Source organism: Polypterus senegalus, chromosome 11 (assembly GCF_016835505.1).
Source record: "Polypterus senegalus isolate Bchr_013 chromosome 11, ASM1683550v1, whole genome shotgun sequence".
NCBI classification, from domain to species: Eukaryota; Metazoa; Chordata; class Cladistia; order Polypteriformes; family Polypteridae; genus Polypterus; species Polypterus senegalus.
Window position 1 is genome coordinate 157,716,131 of NC_053164.1, and position 27,696 is coordinate 157,743,826.

The following is a 27,696-nucleotide window of genomic DNA, read 5'->3' on the forward strand; positions in this document are numbered from 1 at the left end:
GGGATTACTTCATATATATATCGTCACGCACGCGTGACTAGGAGACCGCGGACGGATCTTAAACCACTTCGAAAGATGTTCGCCAGCGGGGAATGGCGGGGTACTAACCTTTCTCCTTTGTCTTCCAGGAAAAAAGACGCTCCGCCGTCATAGCCTTCCCGCACTACGTCCACTTCCGCCCTTCCTCCGCCATCTTTCCTGACGTCAGCAGTCCCATCCTCCCTCACGGTTCCTTCCCAGCATTCCTCCACTTCCGGCTCCTCCTCTATAAAATGGCCGCCGACACCTCACAACGGCGTCGCGCATATGAACACTTTTGTTTATATTTTTGACCTGTTTTTCAATTGTGGAGAGTCGACAATATACGGGGCCGGAAAACCCCAAACCTTTTTGTTGTTTACTGCTTCATCTGTTACAATATACTGTATATATATGTATGTATATATGTGTGTGTGTGTGTATATATATATATATATATGTGTATATGTGTATATGTATACAGTATATGTATGGATATGTATATATATATGTTTATATATATATATATATATATATATATATGACAGTAACACTCATCACTCACAGCAGTGACAAAACAATTACATTAACAATCAGGTTATGTTATTTTCAAAATGTTTCCTTTTCTTTTTCATTACTTCTTTAACACATTACTTCTCCACTGCGAAGTGCGGGTATTTTGCTAGTTTTATGTATAAAGTATACTCAGTGTGTATGTGTATGTGTGTATATATATACAGTTAGGTCCATAAATATTTGGACAACTTTTTTCTAATTTTGGTTCTGTACATTACCACAATGAATTTTAAATGAAACAACTCAGATGCAGTTGTAGTGCAGACTTTCAGCTTTAATTGTACATAAAAATGTGAGGCAACTAAAGAATTTTTTCAATATAATCCCTTAATTTCAGGGGCTCAAAAATAATTGGACAATTGACTCAAAGGCTATTTCATTGGCAGATGTGGGCAAGTCCATCGTTATGTCATTATCAATTAAGCAGATAAAAGACCTAGAGTCGATTTGAAGTGTGGTGCTTGCATGGAGGATTTTGCTATGAACAGATAACATGTGGTCAAAGGAGCTCTCCATACAGGTGAAAGAAGCCATCCTTAAGCTGTGAAAACAGAAAAAAAACATCTGAGAAATTTCTACAATATTACGAGTGGCAAAATCTACAGTTTGGTACATCCTGAGAAAGAAAGCAAACACTGGTGAACTAAGCAACGCAAAAAGACCTAGACGTCCATGGAAGACAACAGTGGTGGATGATCGCAGAATATCGATATCCAAGTCTTACCATAAAGAGAAGACTGCATGAAAGTAAATACAGAGGATGCACTGCAAGGTGCAAGCCACTTATAAGCCTCAAGAATAGAAAGGCTAGATTGGACTTTGCTAAAGAACATCTACAAAAGCCAGCACAGTTCTGGAAAAACATTCTTTGGACAGATGAAACCAAGATCAACCTCTACCAGAATGATGGCAATAAAAAAAGTATGGAAAAGACGTGGAACAGCTCATTATCCAAAGCATACCACATCATCTGTAAAACACGGTGGAGGCAGTGTGATGGCTTGGGTGTGCATGGCTGCCAGTGGCACTAGGACACAGCTACAGGATCTGAAAATCAAATGGGGTCAGGTAGGCCCCCGGGAAATCAGGTCATAGATGAGATGCCTATTTCTGGGAAGACAGGAGCAGCAAGCCGGGGAAGACGTGGACGTCGCAGAGGATATTTCAGAAGCAGAGCCGACTGTAGGTGTTTCCGGTGTGATCAACCCGGCCACTTGGCAAGAGAATGCCGCTTGTCTCCAGCTCAATCAATGGAAATTGGATTGGCCGAAGTTTGTGGCTCAAAAATTACATATTCTTCAGATGAAAAAGATGGCTTGTTAATCCCGGTGAAATTGGGGGGCCGAGAGGTCTCAGCATTGTTGGACTCGGGCGGTGACTTTTGTGTTGTCAGACGAGACTGTCTTTATGAAAGATGCCTTAGTGACACTGAGACTGTAAAAATATGCTGTGTACATGGTGATGTTAAAGACTAACTTATAAGGGTTGCCACTTTAAAGTTTGGTCTGCCGTTTCAGACTCCTGCCCCTGGCCATTACTCATAGGATGGAGAAATGCCCTCTTTCCTAAAATAATTAATAAATGTCAGGCACCAGTTGTCCAGTCGCCTATTGAACTTAGTGGGGGGGGGGGGTGGGGAGAAGAAGAAAACGAGGACGAAGAACTGGTAGCGGCCGGGGAAAATCTAGAGCCCCAATTAGATATTGAATCCAATCTCTCCAGCGAGACAGAGGACACCCCCGACAATTTTCCATAGTGGCAGGCTGGACAATTTACATCTTCTCAGATTGCGAACGCCTACGAAGACAAACCGAGCATTAACAAACAATCAGACTTTGTGCATGTGCAGCATAATGATAGCTCATTGGAATATGCATTTAAACAAGCTTGCTCTGCCAATGGCTCTTATTACCAAGAGTGTGATTCCGGGGGCGTGAAAACCCCGCACTATTGAAAAGGACAGTTGCCTTTTCTGAGTGATCTCAGATCATTTAAAGGGGGAATTTATTGAACAACTGGTTGTACCTGAAGTACATAGGGAAACTCTTTTGCATCTGGCACACTCTCACATCTTGGGAGGGCACCTCGGTGCTGACAAAACCAGAGAGCAGTTATCAAAACGGTTTTATTGGCTGAATATGGGAAAAGATGCTGAACGATTTTGTACTTCATGTCCTGACTGCCAGATCGTCTCCACTTATAAGCCTCCTCGGGCTCCCCTTTGTCCTATGCCCATTTTAGAAGTTCCCTTTCAGCGAGTGAGATTAGATATTGTAGGCCCTTTACCTAAGACTAAGAATGGGTACCAATATTTGCTGATGCTGGTTGACTATGCAACACGATATCCAGAGGTGATTGTTCTGAAAAAGGCCAACTCCTCGGTTGTAGCCAAAGCTCTGTGTGATATTTTTACTCATGTTGGCATCCCTAGAGAAATCTTAACTGATCAAGGCACACCTTTTACTTCTCGCGTGATGAGAAAATTGTGTGACAGCTTTGCTATTAAGAAATTGAGTACCACTGTTTACCATCCACAAACGAATGGTTTGACTGAGCGATTTAACAAAACTTTGAAACAGAGGATCAGGCGATTTGCTCATAATGATCCCACAACCTGGGACTCTGTCCTGACTTTTGTTATGTACACTGTGTGAAAATCACCATAGGCTTCCACTGGCTTGAGTCCGTTGTTATTCTGCAGACTGCCACGAGGCATCTTGGATGTGGTATGAGAGGAATGGATAGGTAACGAAACAACAGCCCAAGGACCAAGCTTTGCAGATCGGGTAATTTCGTTACAGACAGAATTTCTATGCTTTCCTCTATTGCTGTGGAGCATCAACAACGAGAACAGGAAACTCAGAAGCATCTTTACTATAGGATTTGCCTGGCAAAACTAACATTACAAAACATAAAATCACTACTGAACCCGATGTTCGCGTACAGATGCGACTATTTTGGATACCAGAAGCGCAACAAAATATTGTGCACGAAGAGGTAAAAAAGATGCTGATATTAGGTGTAATTCGTGAAAGTAAAAGTGACTGGTGCAGCCCGGTCGTATTAGTCCCAAATCAAGATGGTTCAGTTCGCTTCTGTATCGATTTCAGATGCTTGAATAAGGTCTCTAAATTCGATTCTTATCCGATGCCCCGTGTCGATGAACTGTTGGAAAAACTGGGTCAGGCAAGCTATATCTCCAGGCTAGATCTCACAAAAGGTTATTGGCAGGTGCCTTTAGAGGCTAGCAGTTGTGAGAAAACAGCATTCGCGACTACTGACAGACTATGAATTTACAAGACTCCCGTTTGGTCTTCACGGGGCACCTCTAACTTTTCAGCCTATGATGGATCAGATCCTGCGTCCTCATTCTGAATATTCCGGGGCATACCTTGACGATGTCGTGATTTTCAGCAATGATTGGCAAACACACTTAGAGCGGTTTCAAGCTGTTTTAGAAAGCTTGAGACAGGCTGGCCTTACTGCTAACCCTAAGAAATGTAAACTGGGCATGTCCGAGACTCATTACTTAGATTATTCTATGGGCAAGGGTTTACTTAGGCCACAATTAAGGAAAATAGAAGAAATGCTTGCTTACCCGAGGCCAAAAACACAGAAACAGGTATTTTCTGGGGCTTGGTGGCTACTACAGAAGGTTCATTCCAAATTTTATAGATTCTAGAATTTCATAGAGCTGCTCCTCTTACAGAAATTAATAAAGGCAGGAAAAACTGACCTATCTTACGGACAGAAATTTGTGAACGTTCTTTCAGCAATTTAAAAAAAACCTTGTCTTCTTATCCTTTTCTAAGGAACCCAGATTTCACAAAGGATTTTGTCTTACAAACAGACGCTAGTGCATTTGGTGTACACGCACTCCTGTCACAGATTTTTGATGGAGAAGAACATCCAATCACATATTTAAGTAGGAAATTACTTCCTAGGGAGCATAATTATTCTATAATTGAGAAAGAATGCTTGGCATTGGAATAAAGCTGAGGGGGAGGGTGTAAGCTGATCGCACCCCAAGAGGACACAGACGCTCCTGGGAATACCCCTGAAACACAGTCTACCTTCACATTGCTCCCTACCCTTCTCACTTGCGCTATAACGAGTGATAAACCTCTAACGTGGTACTCCGCTAACTTAAAAGCTTTGTGCAGCGCCTGTCAGTTTTGGAATTGATTGTTTTGCTTTTATCTCTCTCTCTCTGACATTCTCTGCTCCTAGCGGAACTGTCATCTCTGACTTGTTATGGAGCACGTTTAAACTCTTGAAAAAGAAACAAATGTTTTTTGCAGTGTTTGAATAAAATTGATGTTTTCTACAGCCTCCTGTTTCTCTGTGCAAAATCTGTGACCCAAGCATGACAAGATATATACAGTATATATATATATATATATATATATATATATATATATATATATATATATATATATATATATATATTAGCAAAAAGAAGTTATGAAACAGAAAAGGAAACATTTTAAAAATAAAGTAACATGATTATCAATGTAATTGTTTTGTCACTGTTATGAGTGTTGCTGTCATCAAGGATTCCATTATCATTATTTCTTTCAATCAGGTTTGTATTTGGAGGACGTGGTGTGTTCAAGTTACATTCCGTGTTTGTCAACCATTGTAAAGATAACAGGTTTCATTCATCGAAGTGTTCACTACCCAAATCGTTACTTGTGAATCTAAGATGTTTAACAGGCATTCCCGTTATTAAGTTGTGGATTTGCCTGCGAATATTTAGCTGCAGTGTGTTTATGAACTTGTGGAATTGCCTGCGAGTATTTAGCGTCAGCGTCTCTATAAACTTGTGGATATGCCTGTGAGTATTTAGCGGCAGCGTGTCTATGAACTTGTGGATTTGCCTGCGAGTGTGTCTATGAACTTGTGAATTTACCTGCAAGTATTTAACGACAGCGTGTCTATTAACTTGTGGATTGTTCTGCGAGTATTTGGCAGCAGCGTCACAAAGTTGTTTCCGTCTAGCTGCATCAGAAAATGTACTACAACGTCTGACACACCTCATTTTTACTGTTTTCTCACAGCTTGGATTGCTGCTGTTATAATCGGTTTGAGTTTCTGTAAGTGACAGTTCATAGATAGACATGTTAATGGGGGTACAGTTGAAATGGTAAAGGAAATGGGTACCTGAACAGTAAACTAAGTCTAAAATACCTACACAATAACTATAATCGTAATAAACGAACAATAAAACAGCGGAGAAGGCGTGGATTAAATAAAAAGGCTGCAGTTATCAGCAAGGAGACATGAATACCGCGGCGAAGAAAGGAAGGGAATGAAGAGACCGGAGTGATGGACAGCCTTATATGGGCAAGCAGCCAACTACGTGGGAGGCGTGGGGATGGGAGAGGACATAATGCCACCTCACACGGCGACCAAGCTGCAGGCTATGGACGTATATATGTACATAAGTAGGATTCAGTTATGACCATTACGTGTAGAATTTCTAAATGAAACCTGCTTAACTTTTGTAAGTAACCTGTAAGGAATGAGCCTGCCAAATTTCAGCCTTCTACCTACATGGGAAGTTGGAGAATTAGTGATGAGTGAATCAGTGAGGGCTTTGCCTTTTATTAGTAGGGGGGGCTCGTCTGGGATCAGCACCCTGTCATGGAGACAGTCATCACTACACCGGGTAATTCCTGTTGTGAAACTTCAGGGATGACTGTGGTAATTGAGTCATCCAGAGAGCCTAGCTTCAGGTACAGAAGGGAGATGGCAACATCCGGACCACATAAGGTGCTGATCTGGGATATCCATAAGAAATTAATATTACTGGATTACAATCAACTCAGCATTCTGGCTGCAATTATAGAAGATGAAGAAGGGAATGAAACTGTAGAACTCTCACAACTAGGTGGACAAGAACTTTATTATTCCTTTTTGATTATGTTAAGAGTGATAAGTTGAGAAATTTGGAGAACGAAGACATGTCACACCTACTTCACCTCCAGGATATGATTTCACAACTCCAAACCGGAAAGGATTTCACCCCTGCTAGGAGTAAGGATTGTACAGGTGTCATCACCACAGGACTGGATCAGGATACTCATTTGAGCCAAGCTAAACATCTTGGCACAAACTTTGAAAATAGGAGAAACTCTGGGCACTTGGGGAAAGGATGCCTCCCTTATATCAGTTCAGATCAAGTAGTAAGACTGATGTTGCTGCTTTTCTGTCTCGCAGGGAGTTCAAAGTCCATGGTGGCCAAATCTATGATGGGGGTTCTGAAATTTTATATAGTAACCTTTGCAAACAAATAGATGTAGGGCTACATGAGGGATTTACTGAGTCTAAAATTGTTAAGTCTGTACTAAAATTAGTTAAACCAGGTATCTTCAAAAATTTTTTCATGAGTACAGATGATTTCACATTAGAAGAACTCAAACAATTTCTTAGGCTACACATTAGGAAAAAAAAGCAGCACAGAACTGTTTCAGGAACTAAGCAATACAAAGAAACAAGATAGGGAAGCACCTGAAGAATTTGAATATAGAATAATGGATCTTTGACAGTGTGTGCTGCTCGCATAAGAGCAGCATGGAGCTGAATTCAGCTATGACAGAAGATTAGTGCAGGGCATATTTCTTCATACCCTTTATCAAGGGTTGAATGAGAAAAATAAGAACATCAGACAAGACCTAAAACCAATTCTCACTGACCCGAAGGTGACTGATTTTGTAATACTAGAGCAGATAACTAGATCAACCAGGGAAGAAGCAGAGAGAATAAAGCGACTCAACCCACTGAGTAAACATAGGTCAGTCACTATAAATTCAGTAGAGGCAAAGGATACAGAGGATAGCGTTCAATCGCAAGACAGCTCAATCAGCTGTTCAATTACACTGTCTGGAAGATCTATAGAGCTGGGGTTGCAGTGAAATGGGTCAGTCAGACTTTGACATATCCAGTCCTTGAAAGTACACAGGCTGATCAGACTAAAGTGAGTCTGGCAAATGATAGGATGCAAGTGGACAGCGCAGCTGTTAAGCAGTTAACAGCTCAAGTGTCTGAAATAGCAAAGAAATTTGAAATGATTGTGAAACTTAATTATGATAATTAATGATAATCTGAAAGCTATTAGTGCACCTCAAGTTCAAAGTAGAACTATTGAGCAGCTAATAGCTCGAGTGTCAGAACTAGCAGAAAATTTTGAAAACATTGTGAAATATACTGATACCAATAATTGGAGAGCCGTTCGTGCACTTCCACAACTGGACTCTCAGGTATTAAGTCTTAGTCCCAAACAAAGATGCAGAGGATGTGTCCAACAGGTAAAAGAATTGTGCCCCCACTGTTTCCACAATGGTCAGATGGGACACAGAGCAGTTGGCTGTACCAAGAGGCGGGAATCAGGAAATAGGAGTAACAGGTCCTCTCAGACTAAGGAACCCACAACGTGACACACCTGTCTAAGGACCGTCAATGACTTACCTATTGAAAGAGACACTAAATCACAAGAACATATAGTGAAACAAAAGACTCAGTGTCTGATCACTCCGATGAGGAAGCTGAAACCTCATATGGCCCCTGCCACTTGCCATGCTTTCCTTCACATGTCAGATCTGAGGTCACAGAACCTGAGTCACGCTCCAGGCTCGGAGCAAAGGCCCGAGAGTTCTACCCTGAACCATGAGAACTGCGACAACCTGACAGAAATTAGAAACGTTATTCTGAGAGTGTCTCTACTTCAGCCTTAAGAATACATTATGGAAGATAAAGGAATTCAGTGGGGTATGATGGTGGGATTCTGTACAGATGGAGCCCCATCCATGCCTGGTTGACAGGCTGGTTTACATATACTAATCACAAACATGGTCACTTCTGCAATATGCTGTGAAAAACTCTCAGCAAATGAACTAAGCATGACCCTTTGGATGAATTATTCCAGGTAACTGCAATGGTCAATTATATCAAACTACATCCACTACGTGTACAGTTATTTGCAAAGCTTTGCAGTGATATGGATGCTGCATGACAATTTGCTCTTTTACAAGGAATCACAGTGGTTGTCAATGGGAAGAATGCTACAAAGATTTTTTGAACTCAGACATGAACTGTTGGCATTTTCATGGACGTAAGAAAAAAACAAACTTGTTTAGTTTTTGTGTGATGAGAACAAAATGTCCCTTCTTGCTTACAAACTATTTGCCCCTTTCCTGATTTCTTATTCTTTTGCATGTTTGTCACACAAAATGTTTCTGATCATCAAACACATTTAACCATTAGTCAAATATAACACAAGTAAACACAAAATACAGTTTTTAAATAATGGTTTTTATTATTTAGGGAGAAAAAAAAATCCAAACCTACATGGCCCTGTGTGAAAAAGTAATTGCCCCTTGTTAAAAAATAACCTAACTGTGGTGTATCACACCTGAGTTCAATTTCCGTAGCCACCCCCAGGCCTGATTACTGCCACACCTGTTTCAATCAAGAAATCACTTAAATAGGAGCTGCCTGACACAGAGAAGTAGACAAAAAGCACCTCAAAAGCTAGACATCATACCAAGATCCAAAGAAATTCAGGAACAAATGAGAATAGAAGTAATTGAGATCTATCAGTCTGGTAAAGGTTATAAAGCCATTTCTAAAGCTTTGTGACTCCAGCGAACCACAGTGAGAGCCATTATCAACAAATGGCAAAAACATGGAACAGTGGTGAACCTTCCCAGGAGTGGCCGGCTGACCAAAATTACCCCAAGAGCAGAGACGACTCATCCGAGAGGTCACAAAAGACCCCAGGACAACGTCTAAAGAACTGCAGGCCTCACTTGCCTCAATTAAGGTCAGTGTTCACGACTCCACCATAAGAAAGAGACAGGGCAAAAACGGCCTGCATGGCAGATTTCCAAGACGAAAACCACTGTTAAGCAAAAAGAACATTAGGGCTCATCTCAATTTTGCTAAGAAACATCTCAATGATTGCCAAGACTTTTGGGAAAATACCTTGTGGACTGATGAGACAAAAGTTCAACTTTTTGGAAGGCAAATGTCCCGTTACATCTGGCGTAAAAGGAACACAGCATTTCAGAAAAAGAACATCATACCAACAGTAAAATATGGTGGTGGTAGTGTGAGGTTGTTTTGCTGCTTCAGGACCTGGAAGGCTTGCTGTGATAGATGGAACCATGAATTCTACTGTCTACCAAAAAATCCTGAAGGAGAATGTCCGCCATCTGTTCGTCAACTCAAGCTGAAGCGATCTTGGGTGCTGCCACAGGACAATGACCCAAAACACACCAGCAAATCCACCACTGAATGGCTGAAGAAAAACAAAATGAAGACTTTGGAGTGGCCTAGTCAAAGTTCTGACCTGAATCCAATTGAGATGCTATGGCATGACCTTAAAAAGGCGGTTCATGCTAGAAAACTCTCAAATAAAGCTGAATTACAACAATTCTGCAAAGATGAGTGGGCCAAAATTCCTCCAGAGTGCTGTAAAAGACTCATTGCAAGTTATCGCAAACACTTGATTGCAGTTATTGCTGCTAAGGATGGCCCAACCAGTTATTAGGTTCAGGGGGCAATTACTTTTTCACACAGGGCCATGTAGGTTTGGATTTTTTTCTCCCTAAATAATAAAAACCATCATTTAAAAACTGCATTTTGTGTTTACTTGTGTTATATTTGACTAATGGTTAAATGTGTTTGATGATCAGAAACATTTTGTGTGACAATCATGCAAAAGAATAAGAAATCAGGAAGGGGGCAAATAGTTTTTCACACCACTGTATGTAAAAGAAATATTTGAAAACTTGAACTAAATGTTAGCATACAACGGTGAAACAAATACTGTACCTCATACAAATGATGGATCGTATTAATTCATTTAGGGGGAAATTAGCATTCTGGAGACAGAATCTTTCTAAAAGAAATTATGCCTCTTTTCCACAGACACAGGCTGATCAGTACCCCCCTCAAACAATAACTGATTATCTACAGTCTATGTTTGGAGGAGCATGTCACAACTTACTTTCAAGGACTGGATATGTCAATGTCTGGCTGACCCATTTCACTGCAACCCCAGCTCTATGGATCTTCCAGACAGTGTAATTGAACAGCTGATTGAGCAGTCTTGCGATTGAACGCTATAAGTACTGCATTCTCATGTCTTAGTTGAGGAATTCTGGTTTGAAACCAAAGCAGATTATCCCGAAATTCCACTGTGTTCTTTAAAACTTCTGGTTCCCTTTTCAAGCACTTACTTAGTGCAAAGCTGAATTTAGTGCTCAGGTGTGCCTGAAATCAAAGTACAGTCCCAGGCTAGATGTGACTGATGAGATGAGGTGTGCTTTCTTAACTATATCTGCTGTCTTTGACAAGCTGCAGGGTGATATGTGGGCAGAACCATCTCATTAAACAGTGTAAGTACTTTATATGGTTATCCATGCTAAAATACGAGAGTTAAATGTTCTGTAATATAACACTGAATCTCGCCATTAAACAATATACTGAATAGGAAGTGAATACTGTATTTCAAACCGGTGGGGTCACGAAAAAGCTCAGATTTCGAAATGGAGTCACAAACCAAAAAACTTGAGAACCTCTGACATAAGTGATCAATTTAACAGTTTTGTTCAGGGTTATAAGGAGATAATTATTTCTATTAACAGGAGGCAGTAGTGGATAAACTGCCACACCATCGCAGGGCAAACTTACACACCCCTCTGCACTACCTGATGTCCTGTCAGTCATCCGCATATTTGAAATGTGGGAAGAAATACTGGTGAAACAGGAGGAATGCTCAAACAAAGGCAGGGAAATGTGTAAACAATTCCAGGAACCTAGAGCTGTACTAATCTTTGCATTACTGTGAAAATTATCCTAAACAAAATTAGAATAGTAATACAGTGTGATTTGCAAAATATTCTCATGGACAGGATCAATTCATAACCTCCACAGAAATGTAAAACACATTTTGAAAGAAGATGACAGATTTGATAATGTTGAGTAATGCATTCAGCATGAAAAACAGCTTATAAAATGGAATCATTTAGATGACATATGTTTTAAATTCTACAGTTAGTCAGTCTGCAAAGTTTGTCTTTGGAACTTATATGTCCAGTCTATAAAACAATATGGAAAGTAGAGAACATTTCTCATTAAGTTAAAGCTGTGCAGCTGGGAGAGACTGTAACATTCATTAATATAAAGTAATACTGTATAAGAGGGTAATACATGTGAGAATGGATCTTTAGCATATTTTCAGCCTGGATGTTTAAATGTCAAACTAAACTTGGGTAAACAAATTAAGTTTTCATCTTTCTTCTCCTGATATGCAATATACAGGTCTATTGAACAATGTACACTTACCTCATGCTAGTGGACAGATGTTAAAATATGAAAAAATTTTATTCAATAAAGGAGTATGTTCATGGCAGGCATTAAATCTTGGTTAGCCTATGATTATTAAATGTTTAATCTATCTGTGTAAAACTGGCACAAGGCTATACTAAACTTTGTGAGTAACCAGAAAGTTTAATTATATAAATATTTCTATAAAGAGACTTTGTTTGTCACGTTTGAATTTTAAGATATAGATATCCCAAAAATGAAATGGTGCTTTGTTAATCCGTGGTTCTATGACGGACCATACAACCCAGTAAATAACCATAAAGTGCCATTAATGAACCATTATTTTTAAGAGTGCACTTACTATTCACTGCTGCATACACTCAGTTATATTAACAGGTGATGTTGATTTCGAATCAAAAACAGCAAATACTCTTAGGATTGTGCTCTTCCTTTGTTGCATGCTGCCAAAAAAAAAGGCTAATTACAATTTTTTTTTTCATTGTGCACATTTTTCTTTTAATTGCCTCTTTATATCTAATGGCAAAGAATGCCAGTTTTGAAATAAATTTTAAACGTAAAAAAGTTTGTCATTCGACATTGCCTTAAAATAAATCTTGCATATTTATTTTTATAGTTAACACACACCCTTTAAAATCAGTGGTTTTCCAACAAAAGTGCAAGACATTGTAAAAAATTGCTTCCATTACCAATTCCCATTCAATGACATATCATAAATTACGCTTGAACTGCACATAAAAATGGCAATCACCCAAATTTTGTTTCCTTTAATGACAACATACATTCATAAAGATGGATTGTGGATAAGTGCAGAACAACATTATACATTCCTTTTGAAGTACAAATCTTTTCAGATATACTGCTTGCCAGTTATTAACTAGCTTTGACCTCCATGAGAATAATGTCCATAACATTTTATTCAGCTTTTGTTAAAAATACGATTTAAGCTCACAAAATAAAATTTACCTTAATTTGTTCTGAAAAGGTTCACTTCTAATTAAAACTGAAACCAATGAAAAATTGCAGACCAAGACATTTGAGTAACACTGTATGGGGCTGCCTTTTATGAATATATTATATAGTTACTGGTAAGCTTAAGGCCAAATGGTTTGGTCTTATGAAGACTTGCAAAGGACCATGGTCAATGATTTGTATGGATGCTACTTGTAATGCATTTATGAGTTATTTACTGCTGCATAACAAGACCTTAACAAAGGGCTGTTTGTGTTGATGGGTGTACTACAACAAGCCCACAACACCTTTATCATTAAAGCTACCCTGTAAAGGGATTCTTAACTTGGGAAGGAAGAAAGAAAAGAGGACCACAATAGCAGAAGAATAGTGAGAGGTCCCATGTAAACTGGTCAAAAAAATTAAAGGAACACTTTAAAAATATGTCAGATCTGAATGGGTAAGAACTCATGCTGGATATCTATACTGATATGGACTGGGTAATGTATTAGGAATGAAAGGAGGCCACATCGTTTGATAGAAATGAAAATTATCAACCTACAGAGGGCTGAATTCAAAGACACTCCATGGATATGCCTCCCCAGACCATCACTGACCCATCACCAAACAGGTCACGCTGAACGATGTTACAGGCAGCATAACGTTCTCTACAGCTAATCCAGACCCTTTCACCTCTGTCACATGTGCTCAGTGTGAACCTACTGTCTATGAAAAGCACAGGGCACTAGTGATGGACCTGCCAATTTTGGTATTCTATGGCAAATGCCAATCAAGCTCCATGGTGCCAGGTAGTGAGCACAGGGCCCTCAGGCCACCCTCCTGAAGTCTGTTTCTGATTGTTTGGTCAGAGACATTCACACCAGTGGCCTGATGGAGATATATTTTGTAGGGCTCTGGCAGTGCTCATCCTTTTCCTCCTTGCCCAAAGGGGCGGATACCAGTAGTGACACTGACCTTAGCCAAAACTAAGGTCAGTCAGAAAAGATGAGGAGGTAAAAATGTCTGTGGACTCCACCTGCTAAACCATTCCTGTTTTGGGGGTTGTCTTATTGTTGCCCCTCTAGTTCATCTGTTGTTAATTCCATTAACATCAAAGCTGCTGAAACTGATTAACTGACCAGATCAATATCCCAGAAGTTGCAAATTCTGATTAAAAAGTGTTCCTTTAATTTTTTTCATATATATATATCGCTTCCAATATATATATATATATATATATATACAGTGGTGTGAAAAACTATTTGCCCCCTTCCTGATTTCTTATTCTTTTGCATGTTTGTCACACAAAATGTTTCTGATCATCAAACACATTTAACCATTAGTCAAATATAACACAAGTAAACACAAAATGCAGTTTTTAAATGATGGTTTTTATTATTTAGGGAGAAAAAATCCAAACCTACATGGCCCTGTGTGAAAAAGTAATTGCCCCTGAACCTTATAACTGGTTGGGCCACCCTTAGCAGCAATAACTGCAATCAAGCGTTTGCGATAACTTGCAATGAGTCTTTTACAGTGCTCTAGAGGAATTTTGGCCCACTCATCTTTGCAGAATTGTTGTAATTCAGCTTTATTTGAGGGTTTTCTAGCATGAACCGCCTTTTTAAGGTCATGCCATAGCATCTCAATTGGATTCAGGTCAGGATTTTGAGTAGGCCACTCCAAAGTCTTCATTTTGTTTTTCTTCAGCCATTCAGTGGTGGATTTGCTGGTGTGTTTTGGGTCATTGTCCTGTTGCAGCACCCAAGATCGCTTCAGCTTGAGTTGACGGACAGATGGCCGGACATTCTCCTTCAGGATTTTTTGGTAGACAGTAGAATTCATGGTTCCATCTATCACAGCAAGCCTTCCAGGTCCTGAAGCAGCAAAACAACCCCAGACCATCACACTACCACCACCATATTTTACTGTTGGTATGATGTTCTTTTTCTGAAATGCTGTGTTCCTTTTACGCCAGATGTAGCGGGATATTTGCCTTCCAAAAAGTTCAACTTTTGTCTCATCAGTCCACAAGGTATTTTCCCAAAAGTCTTGGCAATCATTGTTTCTTAGCAAAATTGAGACGAGCCCTAATGTTCTTTTTGCTTAACAGTGGTTTTCGTCTTGGAAATCTGCCATGCAGGCCGTTTTTGCCCAGTCTCTTTCTTATGGTGGAGTCGTGAACACTGACCTTAACTGAGGCAAGTGAGGCCTGCAGCTCTTTAGACGTTGTCCTGGGGTCTTTTGTGACCTCTCGGATGAGTTGTGTCTGCGCTCTTGGGGTAATTTTGGTCGACCAGCCACTCCTGGGAAGGTTCACCACTGTTCCATGTTTTTGCCATTTGTGGATAATGGCTCTCACTGTGGTTCGCTGGAGTCCCAAAGCTTTAGAAATGGCTTTATAACCTTTACCAGACTGATAGATCTCAATTACTTCTGTTCTCATTTGTTCCTGAATTTCTTTGGATCTAGCTTTTGAGGTGCTTTTGGTCTACTTCTCTGTGTCACGCAGCTCCTATTTAAGTGATTTCTTGATTGAAACAGGTGTGGCAGTAATCAGGCCTGGGGGTGGCTACGGAAATTGAACTCAGGTGTGATACACCACAGTTAGGTTATTTTTAACAAGGGGCAATTACTTTTTCACACAGGGCCATGTAGGTTTGGATTTTTTTCTCCTAAATAATAAAACCATCATTTAAAAACTGCATTTTGTGTTTACTTGTGTTATATTTGACTAATGGTTAAATGTGTTTGATGATCAGAAACATTTGTGTGACAAACATGCAAAAGAATAAGAAATCAGGAAGGGGGGCAAATAGTTTTTCACACCACTATATATATATATATATATATATATATATATATATATATATATATATATATATATATATATATATATATATATATAGATTGTAAGCGATATAGTTTGCCTATTTGTAGCTAGAGATCCACAAAGGGAGAAAAATGAGTCATGTATCTTACTTATGACAACCTAATATGTGTCATCATTAGAGGAAAATGATTAGAACTACAGGAATCAAATGCAATATATAGCAAGGGAAGAATGGGGGTGGAGAGAGAGGTTGTAAAGGAGAGGAGTGGATTAATAAGGTGGGGTCCAGAAGGTGTTGGCCATAAAGTCTTTTTTATTATTTGGACATTCTTCTTTTAAACCTGTATATACTGGTTCAAGTCCAAGACTTTGTTAATGGTGTTTTCATTACATAGCCAAGATACAGCCAGCTCTTGGCACTCTTGGTATTGGCCCTGAATTTTACTTTCACATTGTCCCAATTAAATGTGTGTCCAGTAGAACTTGTATGTGTATAAATCAGAGACTAATGGTCTTTTCTTCTGATGGCATTGTGATATTACTGTATGCTGGACAGTCCGTAAAGTGTTTGTCGATTTGTGCACTATCTTGATCCCAGATCTGGACAGAACGTGTGCTGTACTTTCTAAAATGTCACAATGATAAGGAAGGCTGTGGTAAATGTGATGAGAGGCCAGGTTGGAGTAGACTGTTTGCTGAGGTCTAGGGCATCTCCTATATAGGCACTGTTTAATAAATGTGTTGGGGTTGATGTGAACAAATGAAAAAGATAATGAGAAAGATATATATAAAATACAGTACATATTGTGCTCCAATAAACACTGGATATATTACATTTATTATGCATATTTATAGATTAATATATTGTAAGTAAAGTATAAAATTATTTAATTATTTTCAAATTCTCAACCAAATATTAATATGTATATTTCCATAGACCACAGTAAATTATACCAAAGCACTTTACAGATTCAATAATGTATATACATTATGCATATGTGTATGTTTAGCAAAATATTATATAATATATCTGATGTTAGGTCTACTTGATGTATTCAGCTTTAATTATTTCAAAAATAATCAATCCTTGATTTCTGAATAAAAATGCTGCTAGGATAAGCTCTGAAATCAGCAAACTGGATTGAGCAGATTTAAAATTGGATCAATGGCTGGATAAGAAATGCACTTGTGTTTTTACTGTATATTACAGCTTTTAGAAATATAAGTCAACAAACCAGCAACCCCACCACTTGCTATCACCTTAAGACACAACACTTCTTCAGTAAACTTAGTAATTAAGTCGGTGTAAGCCTGATTTCTAGCCAGTATAATAATAATTACTTATAATTCGTTATAAAGTAAATTTTATCTTTAGAAATTGTATATTGAAGTAATATATACTGTGTGCTGTTTTTTTTTGTGTATGAAAAAACCTAAGTGGTAATATTAAGCTTTATGTTAAAAAACATAATTTAAATGGAAATGGAATAAGCAAGCCCCTCTTCAGTAGGTTATGCTCTTAGCTTGGGAAAATGTAGCCCTCCAGTCAATCAATCAGTAACCTGTGATTTTATTTTACCACTGAGGCTATTGAAAGAATATAAGTAAATATTTTGAAAAGTTTTATGTATTTTATACATTTACTCTGTACATTATAATCTTGTGAGCCATTGGTTTTTCTCAAATTGTCTGGCCTCTTTTCAAAATTTCTTGCAGGTTTCGAGTTATTACTATTATTATTTTTTATTTGGCAACATACTTTGATCCAAGGCAACTTTCAAAATCATGATGTATATATTAAATTACAATGCTTGGAAAGAAAGCAGAAATTTAATGGTCAATTCAGAAAAAAAAGTTTGGTATAGCATAAAAAGTATAGTACTGCTGTTAGTAAAAGGACTAGTTGGCAGAAAAGCAATGTTTAAAAAAAAATGTCAGGAAAAATTGAACAAAAAAAGACCTGAGAAGATATAAGAAATCCAGCACAAAGTTCAATGTCAGAGAGCTTAAACTGTACCAAGATGTGATGTGAAGAAGCTGGCTGTCAAGAGGCATCTGACTGTCGAAAGACTGTGAGCACTAAACTCAGGCACTGTACTGGAAATGAATGATCCTTTTTAGTGCAATTTGCAGAGGGTAATAATGAAGGTCTAAACAAGAACAAAGACTTTTTGGAAAAAGCATAATCAGAATCAGAAGCATACAGCGAGCTGTAGGCAGTGACATACGGTGAGATTTATGGTTAGTGAGGCACTGACTCCTTCAGAGTCAGATTTACAAATATACAAACCCAAAAGAGTAGTTTATTCACTATTCAATTGGCAGCATGCATATTGACTACTGGTTATGTTTCATATCTCATCAGCATTCTTTACACACACATAAATAAGGAACATATTTGGATAAGAAAGAACATTACATTTATAGTGAGAGAGAGTGCATTTGCTCTGCACCCTCCATGTGTTCTAAATTTGCACAATTCATACTCATACAATACAAATGATAGTATACAGTAGTAAATAAAAAAGTGGATTTCAATTTTGACCTTAATTGAAATATTTAGTTGTTTTTCAAAGCTATAAGTTTTGATACTTTAATCAATTTTAATACAGACTGTTCAACAAAAGGATAACAGGAAAAACAAATGAATATTTTATTTAAGATCAAAACTAAGTTTTTAAATATTGGATTGTTTTTTTCTTAGTCTGATCCCATTTTGTATAAAATTGAAAACTGTTTATGGTCTTACCTTTATTTGTAAATGAAGTCCATGCGCCTATCCTTCTAGACAAACATCTCTATCACTTTCTTGTAAAAGTCTTCTTTATTTTCCTTTAGTTTTAAGTCTCTCCGCCTCAATGGAGATTATCGCCAAGAACAGCAGCAACAAGCACCTGTTGGGATCACATCTGCCCCCTTTGGTGCTGCACAGTACTATCTGCCTCACCTTTCACTGCGGTTTTATGTCTGATCAGCAAGACAAAACACATTCATTAAATATATTAGCCAGACTTTAGAAAGTCAGGGTGTATAGGCTAATAAACGTGCAAACATTATATTGGCAACATACATAGAGACAGCAACAGGCACTCGCCAATTGCCTGCATCAACCCAGTGTGTGAGGGATAGCACAGTCCGAGGTGAGGCTTGGCTAGTCACTGCCGCACCTCGCATTTTCTCCCTTGTATTTCAACAGGAAATGCGCACATTCAGCGATTTTGACTATAAAAATTTATCAAAATTATTGGAATCATACAGAAAACAATTTTATAGGACAGACCAGTGGGCAAATGTATTTTATTTTATCATTATTCATTTTTTTTTTACTTTTTATGAAGAGCCTCACTTGCCTCCCATGACCGCAAGTCCCTGGCTGTAGGTCTGGGCAAGATGTTTCAATTGGACCATAACATGGATCATTAGGATGGCAGCTACAAGGGGCACCTCCAAAAATGGATTGCAATAATATGATCTAGAAAGAACAAATGACATAACAAGTAGTTAAATGACATACTTAGTAGATAAAAGATGTGAAGAAGTAAAAAGCAGGTGTGGGACAGTGAAAATACATATTGAGTATACTTGGGAAAGTCACTCAGGGTCAGCTAGAGGATCTCTAGTGGAAGGCAAGAGAATGATATTACCTGGAAAAAAACTGAAATATGATTCATGGAGGGAGCATCACAAGAGATCAGACCAACTTAACAAACCTAAGAACATTTGTTACTGAACATAAATCGGTTTCAAAAGAATAACTTCATTAAAAGCTGGAATGAAGAAAGTTTTGCAAGCTGATGTCGGTAGGAATGAGACAGATGGTGGTAAATTACAAATTAAAGAGTTTCCATATTAAATGTACCAAGTAGCATTCGATTATATCAGAATTTGTACTGTGATAATGCTTATTGTCTCATTGGCATGCGGAGCCAAAAAACATTTGCACAGATGGGAAAAATGTGTAGATGGAGCTCACACCCCTTAAAATTAATATCTGACAAAGAAAGAGTCCTACATTTTTAAAGAAATGAGCAAATAACACAAGCAATGATGTGATAAAACCATTGCACGATAATAATCAAAATCCATATGCAAATAATATAGCATAGGTCATTAATTGTGCCTTGTAGGGGCACCAAGAGTAGTTATGGAGCCTCATAGTGGTTCAATATCCTGCTAGTGTCCCTTCTCAGTGAAATGTTAATACTCTGTCTGTGTTTTATTGGTTTTTCACTGGGCATCTAATTTACTCTTACATTGGTTAGGCCAAATAATGACTTTAAACTTGCCAGATGTGTGAGTGCAGTGGTTGAGAATGCAACTTGAATCTTCTCAGGTTGGTTCACTCATTTTGCATGATGCTGTTGGGATAACCTGAAATCTTTCAAGAACATAAAATGAACAATAGATTCATTAATGGATGGATGGAAGGATGGATGGATGGTAGATAGATACAGACTAAGCCTTCTAATTCCTTCCTTTCCAAAATCTTTATAGATATATTGATAGGCCAGTCATGTGCTAATGCAGTGAGTTTTTCTGTTCAGCATGTGGCTCAAAGCTGTGTTCTATAAAGCAATGGCCTCATTCATTTTTTAGTGAAAGCTTGAACAGCTGAATTGTACCAGAGAGTACTCTATAATTTGTAATAGGATCTTTGCAGATAAGTACAGGAATTTGAGATATCTCACTTCAACAAAAGAAAGAATCCAGGTTTGGTTTGAATTTAATAACTACTCTAATTACCCAAATAACCACTCTAAAGTTAGGCCACTAGTGGGTTAGAGTTTATTTTTCTGAAACTGTGACAGATTGGTTTAATGGGTCAGAGCTGTGGTCTGTACAACTGGCAGCAGGGAATAACCCTTGCCAGAAATGGGGAGGAATGTACTGTTTCTTTAATCTTGTTAAAAAACTTCTTTTTGGAAAACCTGGGCCTGAATCCAAGTTTGAAACTTGGAACTAGAACCTTTAAATTCAAACCCGATGTGATGCAGTAACCTATTAAACAAATAATATACCTTCTAAGTCAATAACATATATAAGGGTTTATAAACTTTACATTTTTTTTAAAACCTACATGTTGTTATTCTTCTCAAAATGACAGACTCTGCAGTGCTAATAGCATACTAGACAATGCTTTTCAAATATATACAATTTGTTAAAAATATATGAGAAACAGATGGGGAAGGAGACAATGAAGGCAGAAAGCTTTTTCCAAGACGTCCAAGTCTTATTCAGCAAAAGATGCAGACCTGAGGAAAGGGTCTGCGGTGAGAGAAGGCAGTCTGCTGCAGGCATCCAAAGAAGTTCAAGAGGTTACTCAACCCAATAGTTTTGGTTGAAAAACATCCCATATATCTAACTATAGGGCAGGCTGCCATTAGTCCTACAACATTAGGATCCAAGTTTATTAATTCAAACCTTTTAATTTACCTTAATGAAAAATATAAAAATGACATGACTGCAATTAAAACCAGATATTTTAAATAATAACACTTACAATGACAAATACACAACATCAACAATCAACATAGTTTTTCATTTAATCCATTTTCATTTCATATGTTACTACTTTTAAGTAATATTCAGAACAGTACGGAGATTTATACAAATATGATACAGCAAAAATACCTATCTCTATGTAGTCATTGAGGTCATTCTGGCTATTGAGGTTTTTAATGCTGGTAAGCATAAGTAAGGCAGGGTTACCTGAGGACATGTACGAAAAACAAGGACATTTCTTGGATATCCTGGAGAAAATACGCCAACCCAAGATTCTTGGAAAATCTCATTGCCAAAGTCTAGTTCCTCTTTAGGCATTTTACAGCCTCCAGGACTATAATGGGATCATCTCATGAGCTGAAACTGGAGACTTCAATGAGTTATGCAATGTTCTTCCAGTTTTTTCTGAAGTCCTATTCCAAGAGCAGGGAAATATATTTGGCCAAAGTAGTGGCAAAGGTAAGTACTACAGTAAGAAACCAAGATAAGAGAGACAGTATTAACAGTACCGAACAAGTAAAATAATTTCATATCTACAGCTTCAGCTCCACCTTTAGCAGAAATGTGCTATACAAAATGTTTCAACCTTATGCTGAAAATGCTGGGTCATCCTCCATGTTGGCAAGCATATCATTCTAAAGATATAAGACCCAATGTCAGTATGGAGTTTTGAAAAGGGTGGAATTATAACTCTCATTTAAAAAGTGTGAACGTAAAACTGTCAGAATCAGTTGTCCAAACATTATCTTTATTATTTAGCATTATGTAACATTTTAATGTTGCACAATGATGATGTCATTTTTAATTAATGTTAAACGTTAATAAATAAACTTATAAATAAAATGTTAGTTTTGTGTTTTACACAAGCTTGAATGTGACATCATGGTGACCATCTTGTTTAAGACTGAGCTACATGTTCAATTTTTAAATGTTTGTATCTGTTATGTACACAATAATGTGTACAAAGATTATAGGGTTGACTAGGAGCTGATACTGAGGCTGAAAAGTCATGGACGAGCCAAGGTCAAAGTCAAGAAGTCACCCAGAGCTGAATAAACTAAATCTAAGAGCAAAGACAAAATTAGTGGTCAGAAACAGAGATAAAGTCAACACCAAAACATTAATAATAAGGCATACTTGATAAAGATGCTATTGCTAATATTTTCAGTTTTTTAGAGCTATTGAAAATGCCGAGCAGCACCATATTTTGTATAGAAAAGTAATGATGATATTACCAGTTCTAAAATATGTGTCATGAACGATACATGGTCAAATTGACATCAACTAAACAAGAAAAGCAATATGATAATGAAAAAAAATCTTTAAAAAAAATTTGAAAATTAAAGTCAGTGTTGTGGTGTGAAATTTTGTATATAAGTTGATAATATTTTGTATGGCTTTATTTGTAAGTCAGACAAAGCATATGTGATATTAGTGTTTTATTCATGAGAATAGCAATGCAAGTCTTTAGGACTGACTTAGGAATTTATTGCAGGGTTGGGAAGTGCCCCAAATTACTTTGGCAAGCGATTCACTGCAGAACATACTCTCTTAATCAACCTCCACAAGAAAGCCAAACTACCTTGCTGGCAAGCTCCACTCAACAAATAGTTGTTGGGGGCAGGTGTGAAAATAAGCCAGTTACTGGGGGATGTGTTGCACCAGAATTCTTTTGGTCTAAAGTTGGCTGTAGGATTTGAACAGAGAATGTATAAATTCTACTGTTTTACCCTTCCCACTCTTTCTCTCACACTCCATCATCATGAAAGGACAACACACTGAAGAGCATGACTCAGCAGCCATATTGAGGCAGGCATGTGGCCTTTCCTGAAGAAACCTAGAAATGATGACTTAACTGAAGAAATTTAAGTAACTAACAAGTCTGTGTGCCACCTGACTACACTTCAGAATAAATCATGTTGACAATATTCACTTGTACATTTCTTATTGTTATTATTTTATGAATATTATCAACAATACATTATTTAAAGTTGTAACTTTGCCTGAGGTTATAGATGTAGAAGGTAAAATGAGGAGAAGTTATAAAGTAAAATACCTTATAAACAATGGTAAGTTTTATTAAAATTTATTAAAAATAAAAAAATTGAGAAAGCACATGTACATAAGTATTCACAGCATTTGCCATGAAGTTCCAAATTGAGCTCAGGTGCATCCTGTTTCCCCTGATCATCCTTGAGATGTTTCTGCAGCTTAATTAGAGTCCACCTGTGGTAAATTCAGTTGATTGGACATGATTTGGAAAGGCACACACCTGTCTATAGAAGGTCCCACAGTTGATAGTTCATGTCAGAGCACAAACCCAGCATGAAGTCAAAAGAATTTGTCTGTAGACCGCCGAGACAGGACTGTCTCGAGGCACAAATCTGGGGAAGGTTACAGAAACATTTCTGCTGTGTTGAAGGTCCCAATGAGCACAGTGGCCTCCATCACCTGTAAATGGAAGAGGTTCGAAACCACCAGGACTCTTCCTAGAGCTGGCCGGCCATCTAAACTGAGTGATCGGGGGAGAAGGGCCTTAGTCAGGGAGGTGACCAAGAACCCGATGGTCACTCTGTCAGAGCTCCAGATGTCCTTTGTGGAGAGAGGAGAACCTTCCAGAAGGACAACCATCTCTGCAGCAATCCACCAATCAGGCCTGTATGGTAGAGTGGCCAGACGGAAGCCACTCCTTAGTAAAAGGCACATGGCAGCCCGCCTGGAGTTTGCCAAAAGGCACCTCAAGGACTCTCAGACCATGAGAAACAAAATTCTCTGGTCTGATGAGACAAATATTGAACTCTCTGGTGTGAATGCCAGGCGTCGCATTTGGAGGAAACCAGGCACAACTCATCACCAGGCCAATACCAGCCCTACAGTGAAGCATGGTGGTGGCAGCATCATGCTGTGGGGATGTTTTTCATTGGCAGGAACTGGTAGACTAGTCAGGATAAAGGGAAAGATGACTGCAGCAATGTACAGAGACATCCTGAATGAAAACCTGCTCTAGAACGCTCCTGACCTCAGACTGGGGAGACGGTTCATCTTTCAGCAAGACAACGACCCTAAGCACACAGTCAAGATATCAAAGGAGTGGCTTCAGGACAACTCTGTGAATGTCCTTGAGTGGCCCAGCAAGAGCCCAGACTTGAATCCGATTGAACATCTCTGGAGAGATCTTAAAATGGCTGTGCAACGACACTTCCCATCCAACCTGATGGAGCTTGAGATGTGCTGCAAAGAGGAATGGGCGAAACTGGCCAAGGATAGGTGTGCCAAGCTTGTGGCATCATATTCTAAAAGACTTGATGCTGTAATTGCTGCCCAAGGTGCATCGACAAAGTATTGAGCAAAGGCTGTGAATACTTATGTACATGTGATTTCTCAGTTTTTTTATTTTTAATAAATTTGCAAAAACCTCAAGTAAACTTTTTTCACGTTGTCATTATGGGGTGTTGTGTGTAGAAGTCTGAAGAAAAAATGAATTTAATCCATTTTGGAATAAGGCTGTAACATAACAAAATGTGGAAAAAGTGATGCGCTGTGAATACTTTCCGGATGCACTGTATCTCTTGGAAATTGAAATTGACTAAGAAGCCAGTTACCATTATCATCTATAAATATTCACTCTCTTCTCATTCTTCCATTTGCAATGTCTTCTAACAATGCTAAAGAAGCTGTAGTAGGTGGAATAGTTTGGCCATTCCATTCACGATTATATTGTTACAGAATGATTATAATCAAGTGAATTAAATTTGTAAATGATATGCAATTAATTTTGGTGTATTTGATAAATCCTGTGTCATTGATGCAAATATGAAAAAGAAAGGTAAATGACAGGGAAACAGCACTGCTTTGATGCTGGGTGCTGGCAGTTTGCAAAACTGAGTGGAAATGTGCGTACGCAAGGTAGGGGGATACCGCAAACATTTGCATGCTTTTAGGGCAAGTTTAGGGTTTATACATCTCCGTGTGTGAAGAAACGGGAGTACGCAACATTTTTGTGCATACGCACCATTTATATATGAGGCCCTTGGCCTATTGCTGTAGTTGAAGTCCAGACATCACAAAGAGAATGAACAAACCAAGACAATACCTAACCTGCAACAGGAGAGCTGTCATTAGATTTCTGCTGATATCAAAAATAATATGATAATTAAGGAAGTAAACCATCCAAGTTGCCTGACGGATAAACTTAAGACTTTACAACAGAATTTTGTGATCAATAATGCGAAAAGCTGCATTAACTGTAACAAAGGAAGCATAATAATTGTGCATTTCTTTCATTAGAAATTAATGTAATATTATAAAATGCACAAGATTGTTTCTGCTTATGGTTCTGTGATTTGGTACAAAACCAATATTATTCCGAGGTGGTAATTTTAAGAAAAGATTGATGTTGCAAGCCTATACATTTTTCTAAAACTTTAGAGAGTTAAAATAAACTAAATAAATGTATAATCTGATGCAATTAAATGTCAAAACATGGCTCAAAATATGGCTTCTTAAAAAAAGATCTGACCAAGGAGGGAATCATAAACATCTCTGACCAGTAAAGATGGATTGATTTTACAGTATGTATCATATGGGCTCAGCAACCACATTTCAAGCCTCTGGATAAAACTGGCTGGAAGGAACAGGATTTCTTTTTCAAAGATCACATTAATTAATAAAAAGGAAGAGCATCAAAAAAGGTGCAACTGATGATTTTTTACATTCCATTCTGATTATATGCTTTACTGCTAAAGTTCATTATGTCTTCAAATTTAAATATGTTTTGCTCAGTTTTGCTATATAAAAGTGTTTCATTTCATTGTTGCAGGAGAAGAGCAGTGTCAGAACATCAGCTACTTCATGACAAAAGTCGTTCTTTCCAAGAGCTGCAGAGGCGGATTTGGTTGAGGAACCTGTTGGATGAGGTGCACACCGCTGAAATCCAGGATTTGCCCAGTCGAACGACCAACCCAAAACCGGCTGGAAGTACCAAAAACTACCCAATTGGTCTAGCGGTAGATGAGGAAGGAACGTATCTGCCTCAAGAAACTAACATCCCTCAGATCTACAAGGACCAAACCATTAAAGTTAATGGAAAAAAAAAGAAGAAGAGCAGATCTGGCAAGCGAAGAGAAAGTGAAAAAAAAAAAAGAAGGGTCCGCTCAGTAAATATCTGCGAAAATGGCAGCCAGATTGATGGAGAAAGGTTTCCTTATACGAGCTTGGAAAAACTCATAAATAACAGGAAGCATTAAAAAAAAGGCAAGTTGGAAAGTATTCAGCATATACTTACATATTTTTGTGATCATTTTTTGGGTCTGTACAAAAAGTGTATTTATACTGCAAAGGTTTTTTGGTTTAGTTTTATTTTATTGATCTCTTTCATTATCTTTCACAAATAACTTTATGAAAAGAAGTGAATATTTACAGTGTCTTTTAAAAATGGCTAACATCACATTTGGTAATCACTCAAAGCTTTTTACTGACACCACTCATGTTTTATTCTTTTATGGATGTCCAGGTTATTTGTTCACAAGTAATTTTCATAGCCACTACATATTGGTAGATGTTGCTGCATCATTACCTACACCACTGACTTATTCAAGTGATTTATCTGCAGTGTAATTGTGGAGTCATCACTAATCATCATAATGAAGGAGTTTCAAGAATGACATGATTGCATTATTTATTGTTTGCCCTTTCATAATTTCTTGTATTATTGAAAATGTTTGTCACAGATTATGCTTGTTTTTCCACCAAGCTATAATATTATATAAACAGCATCTCAGCGAAGAAGTAACATGTTTTAAAACTTATTTTACATATTTATTGAATGAAAATTAACAATGCTAACTAACATGGCATGAAACGCATGACTTTATCAAAAAAGGTCTACATACTACTGATAATATCTGTGACAATTACCCTACCTGTACTCCACTAAAGAAATCAATGAAACAACCTTAGACATAAAAATGACGGTATAATTTTGACCATGAACTTCATATTTCAAGTCTTGCCACAGCATCTCTATTTGGTTTAAGTCTGGAATTTTACAGTCCAAGAGTTACATTTTTGATGTTTTCCCCAAATGTGATGTGAATTTGCTTTTAAGTTTTGCTGAATGACCCAATAATTATTTAGCTCATGGATGAATGACTAGACATTCTCCTTAATAATTTTCTGATACAGAACATAATTCATGGTTTCTGCAGTTATGGCAAGTGGTTGAGATCCTGAGGCTGTAAAGCATCCCCATACCATCACACTACAACCACCATGTTGGATTACTATTATTATGTTCTTATTGCAGAATGCTGTGTTTGCTTTACACCAGATACAGTAGGACCTGTGTTGCTCAAAAAGTCCACATTTGTCTCATCTATCCCTGCAAACATTTCCCTAGACTTGGGGATCATTCAGGTGCTCCCTGCAGGTAAAAAACAGACATTGTATTCTTCTTGGTTATTTCA

The 27,696-nt window shown here is 37.9% G+C and overlaps 1 protein-coding gene across 1 annotated transcript in view; it reads left to right on the top strand.

Moving 5' to 3' along the window:
• The window catches only part of LOC120538629 (parathyroid hormone-related protein-like), an 86,967-nt gene that overhangs the window by 53,293 nt on the left and 5,978 nt on the right, over positions 1–27,696 (top strand). Inside the window, exon 5 of the mRNA XM_039768017.1 lies at positions 26,052–26,485. Within this exon, the coding sequence (XP_039623951.1) occupies positions 26,052–26,478 (427 nt within the window). The 3' untranslated portion in view covers positions 26,479–26,485. The remainder of the gene's footprint in view (positions 1–26,051; positions 26,486–27,696) is intronic.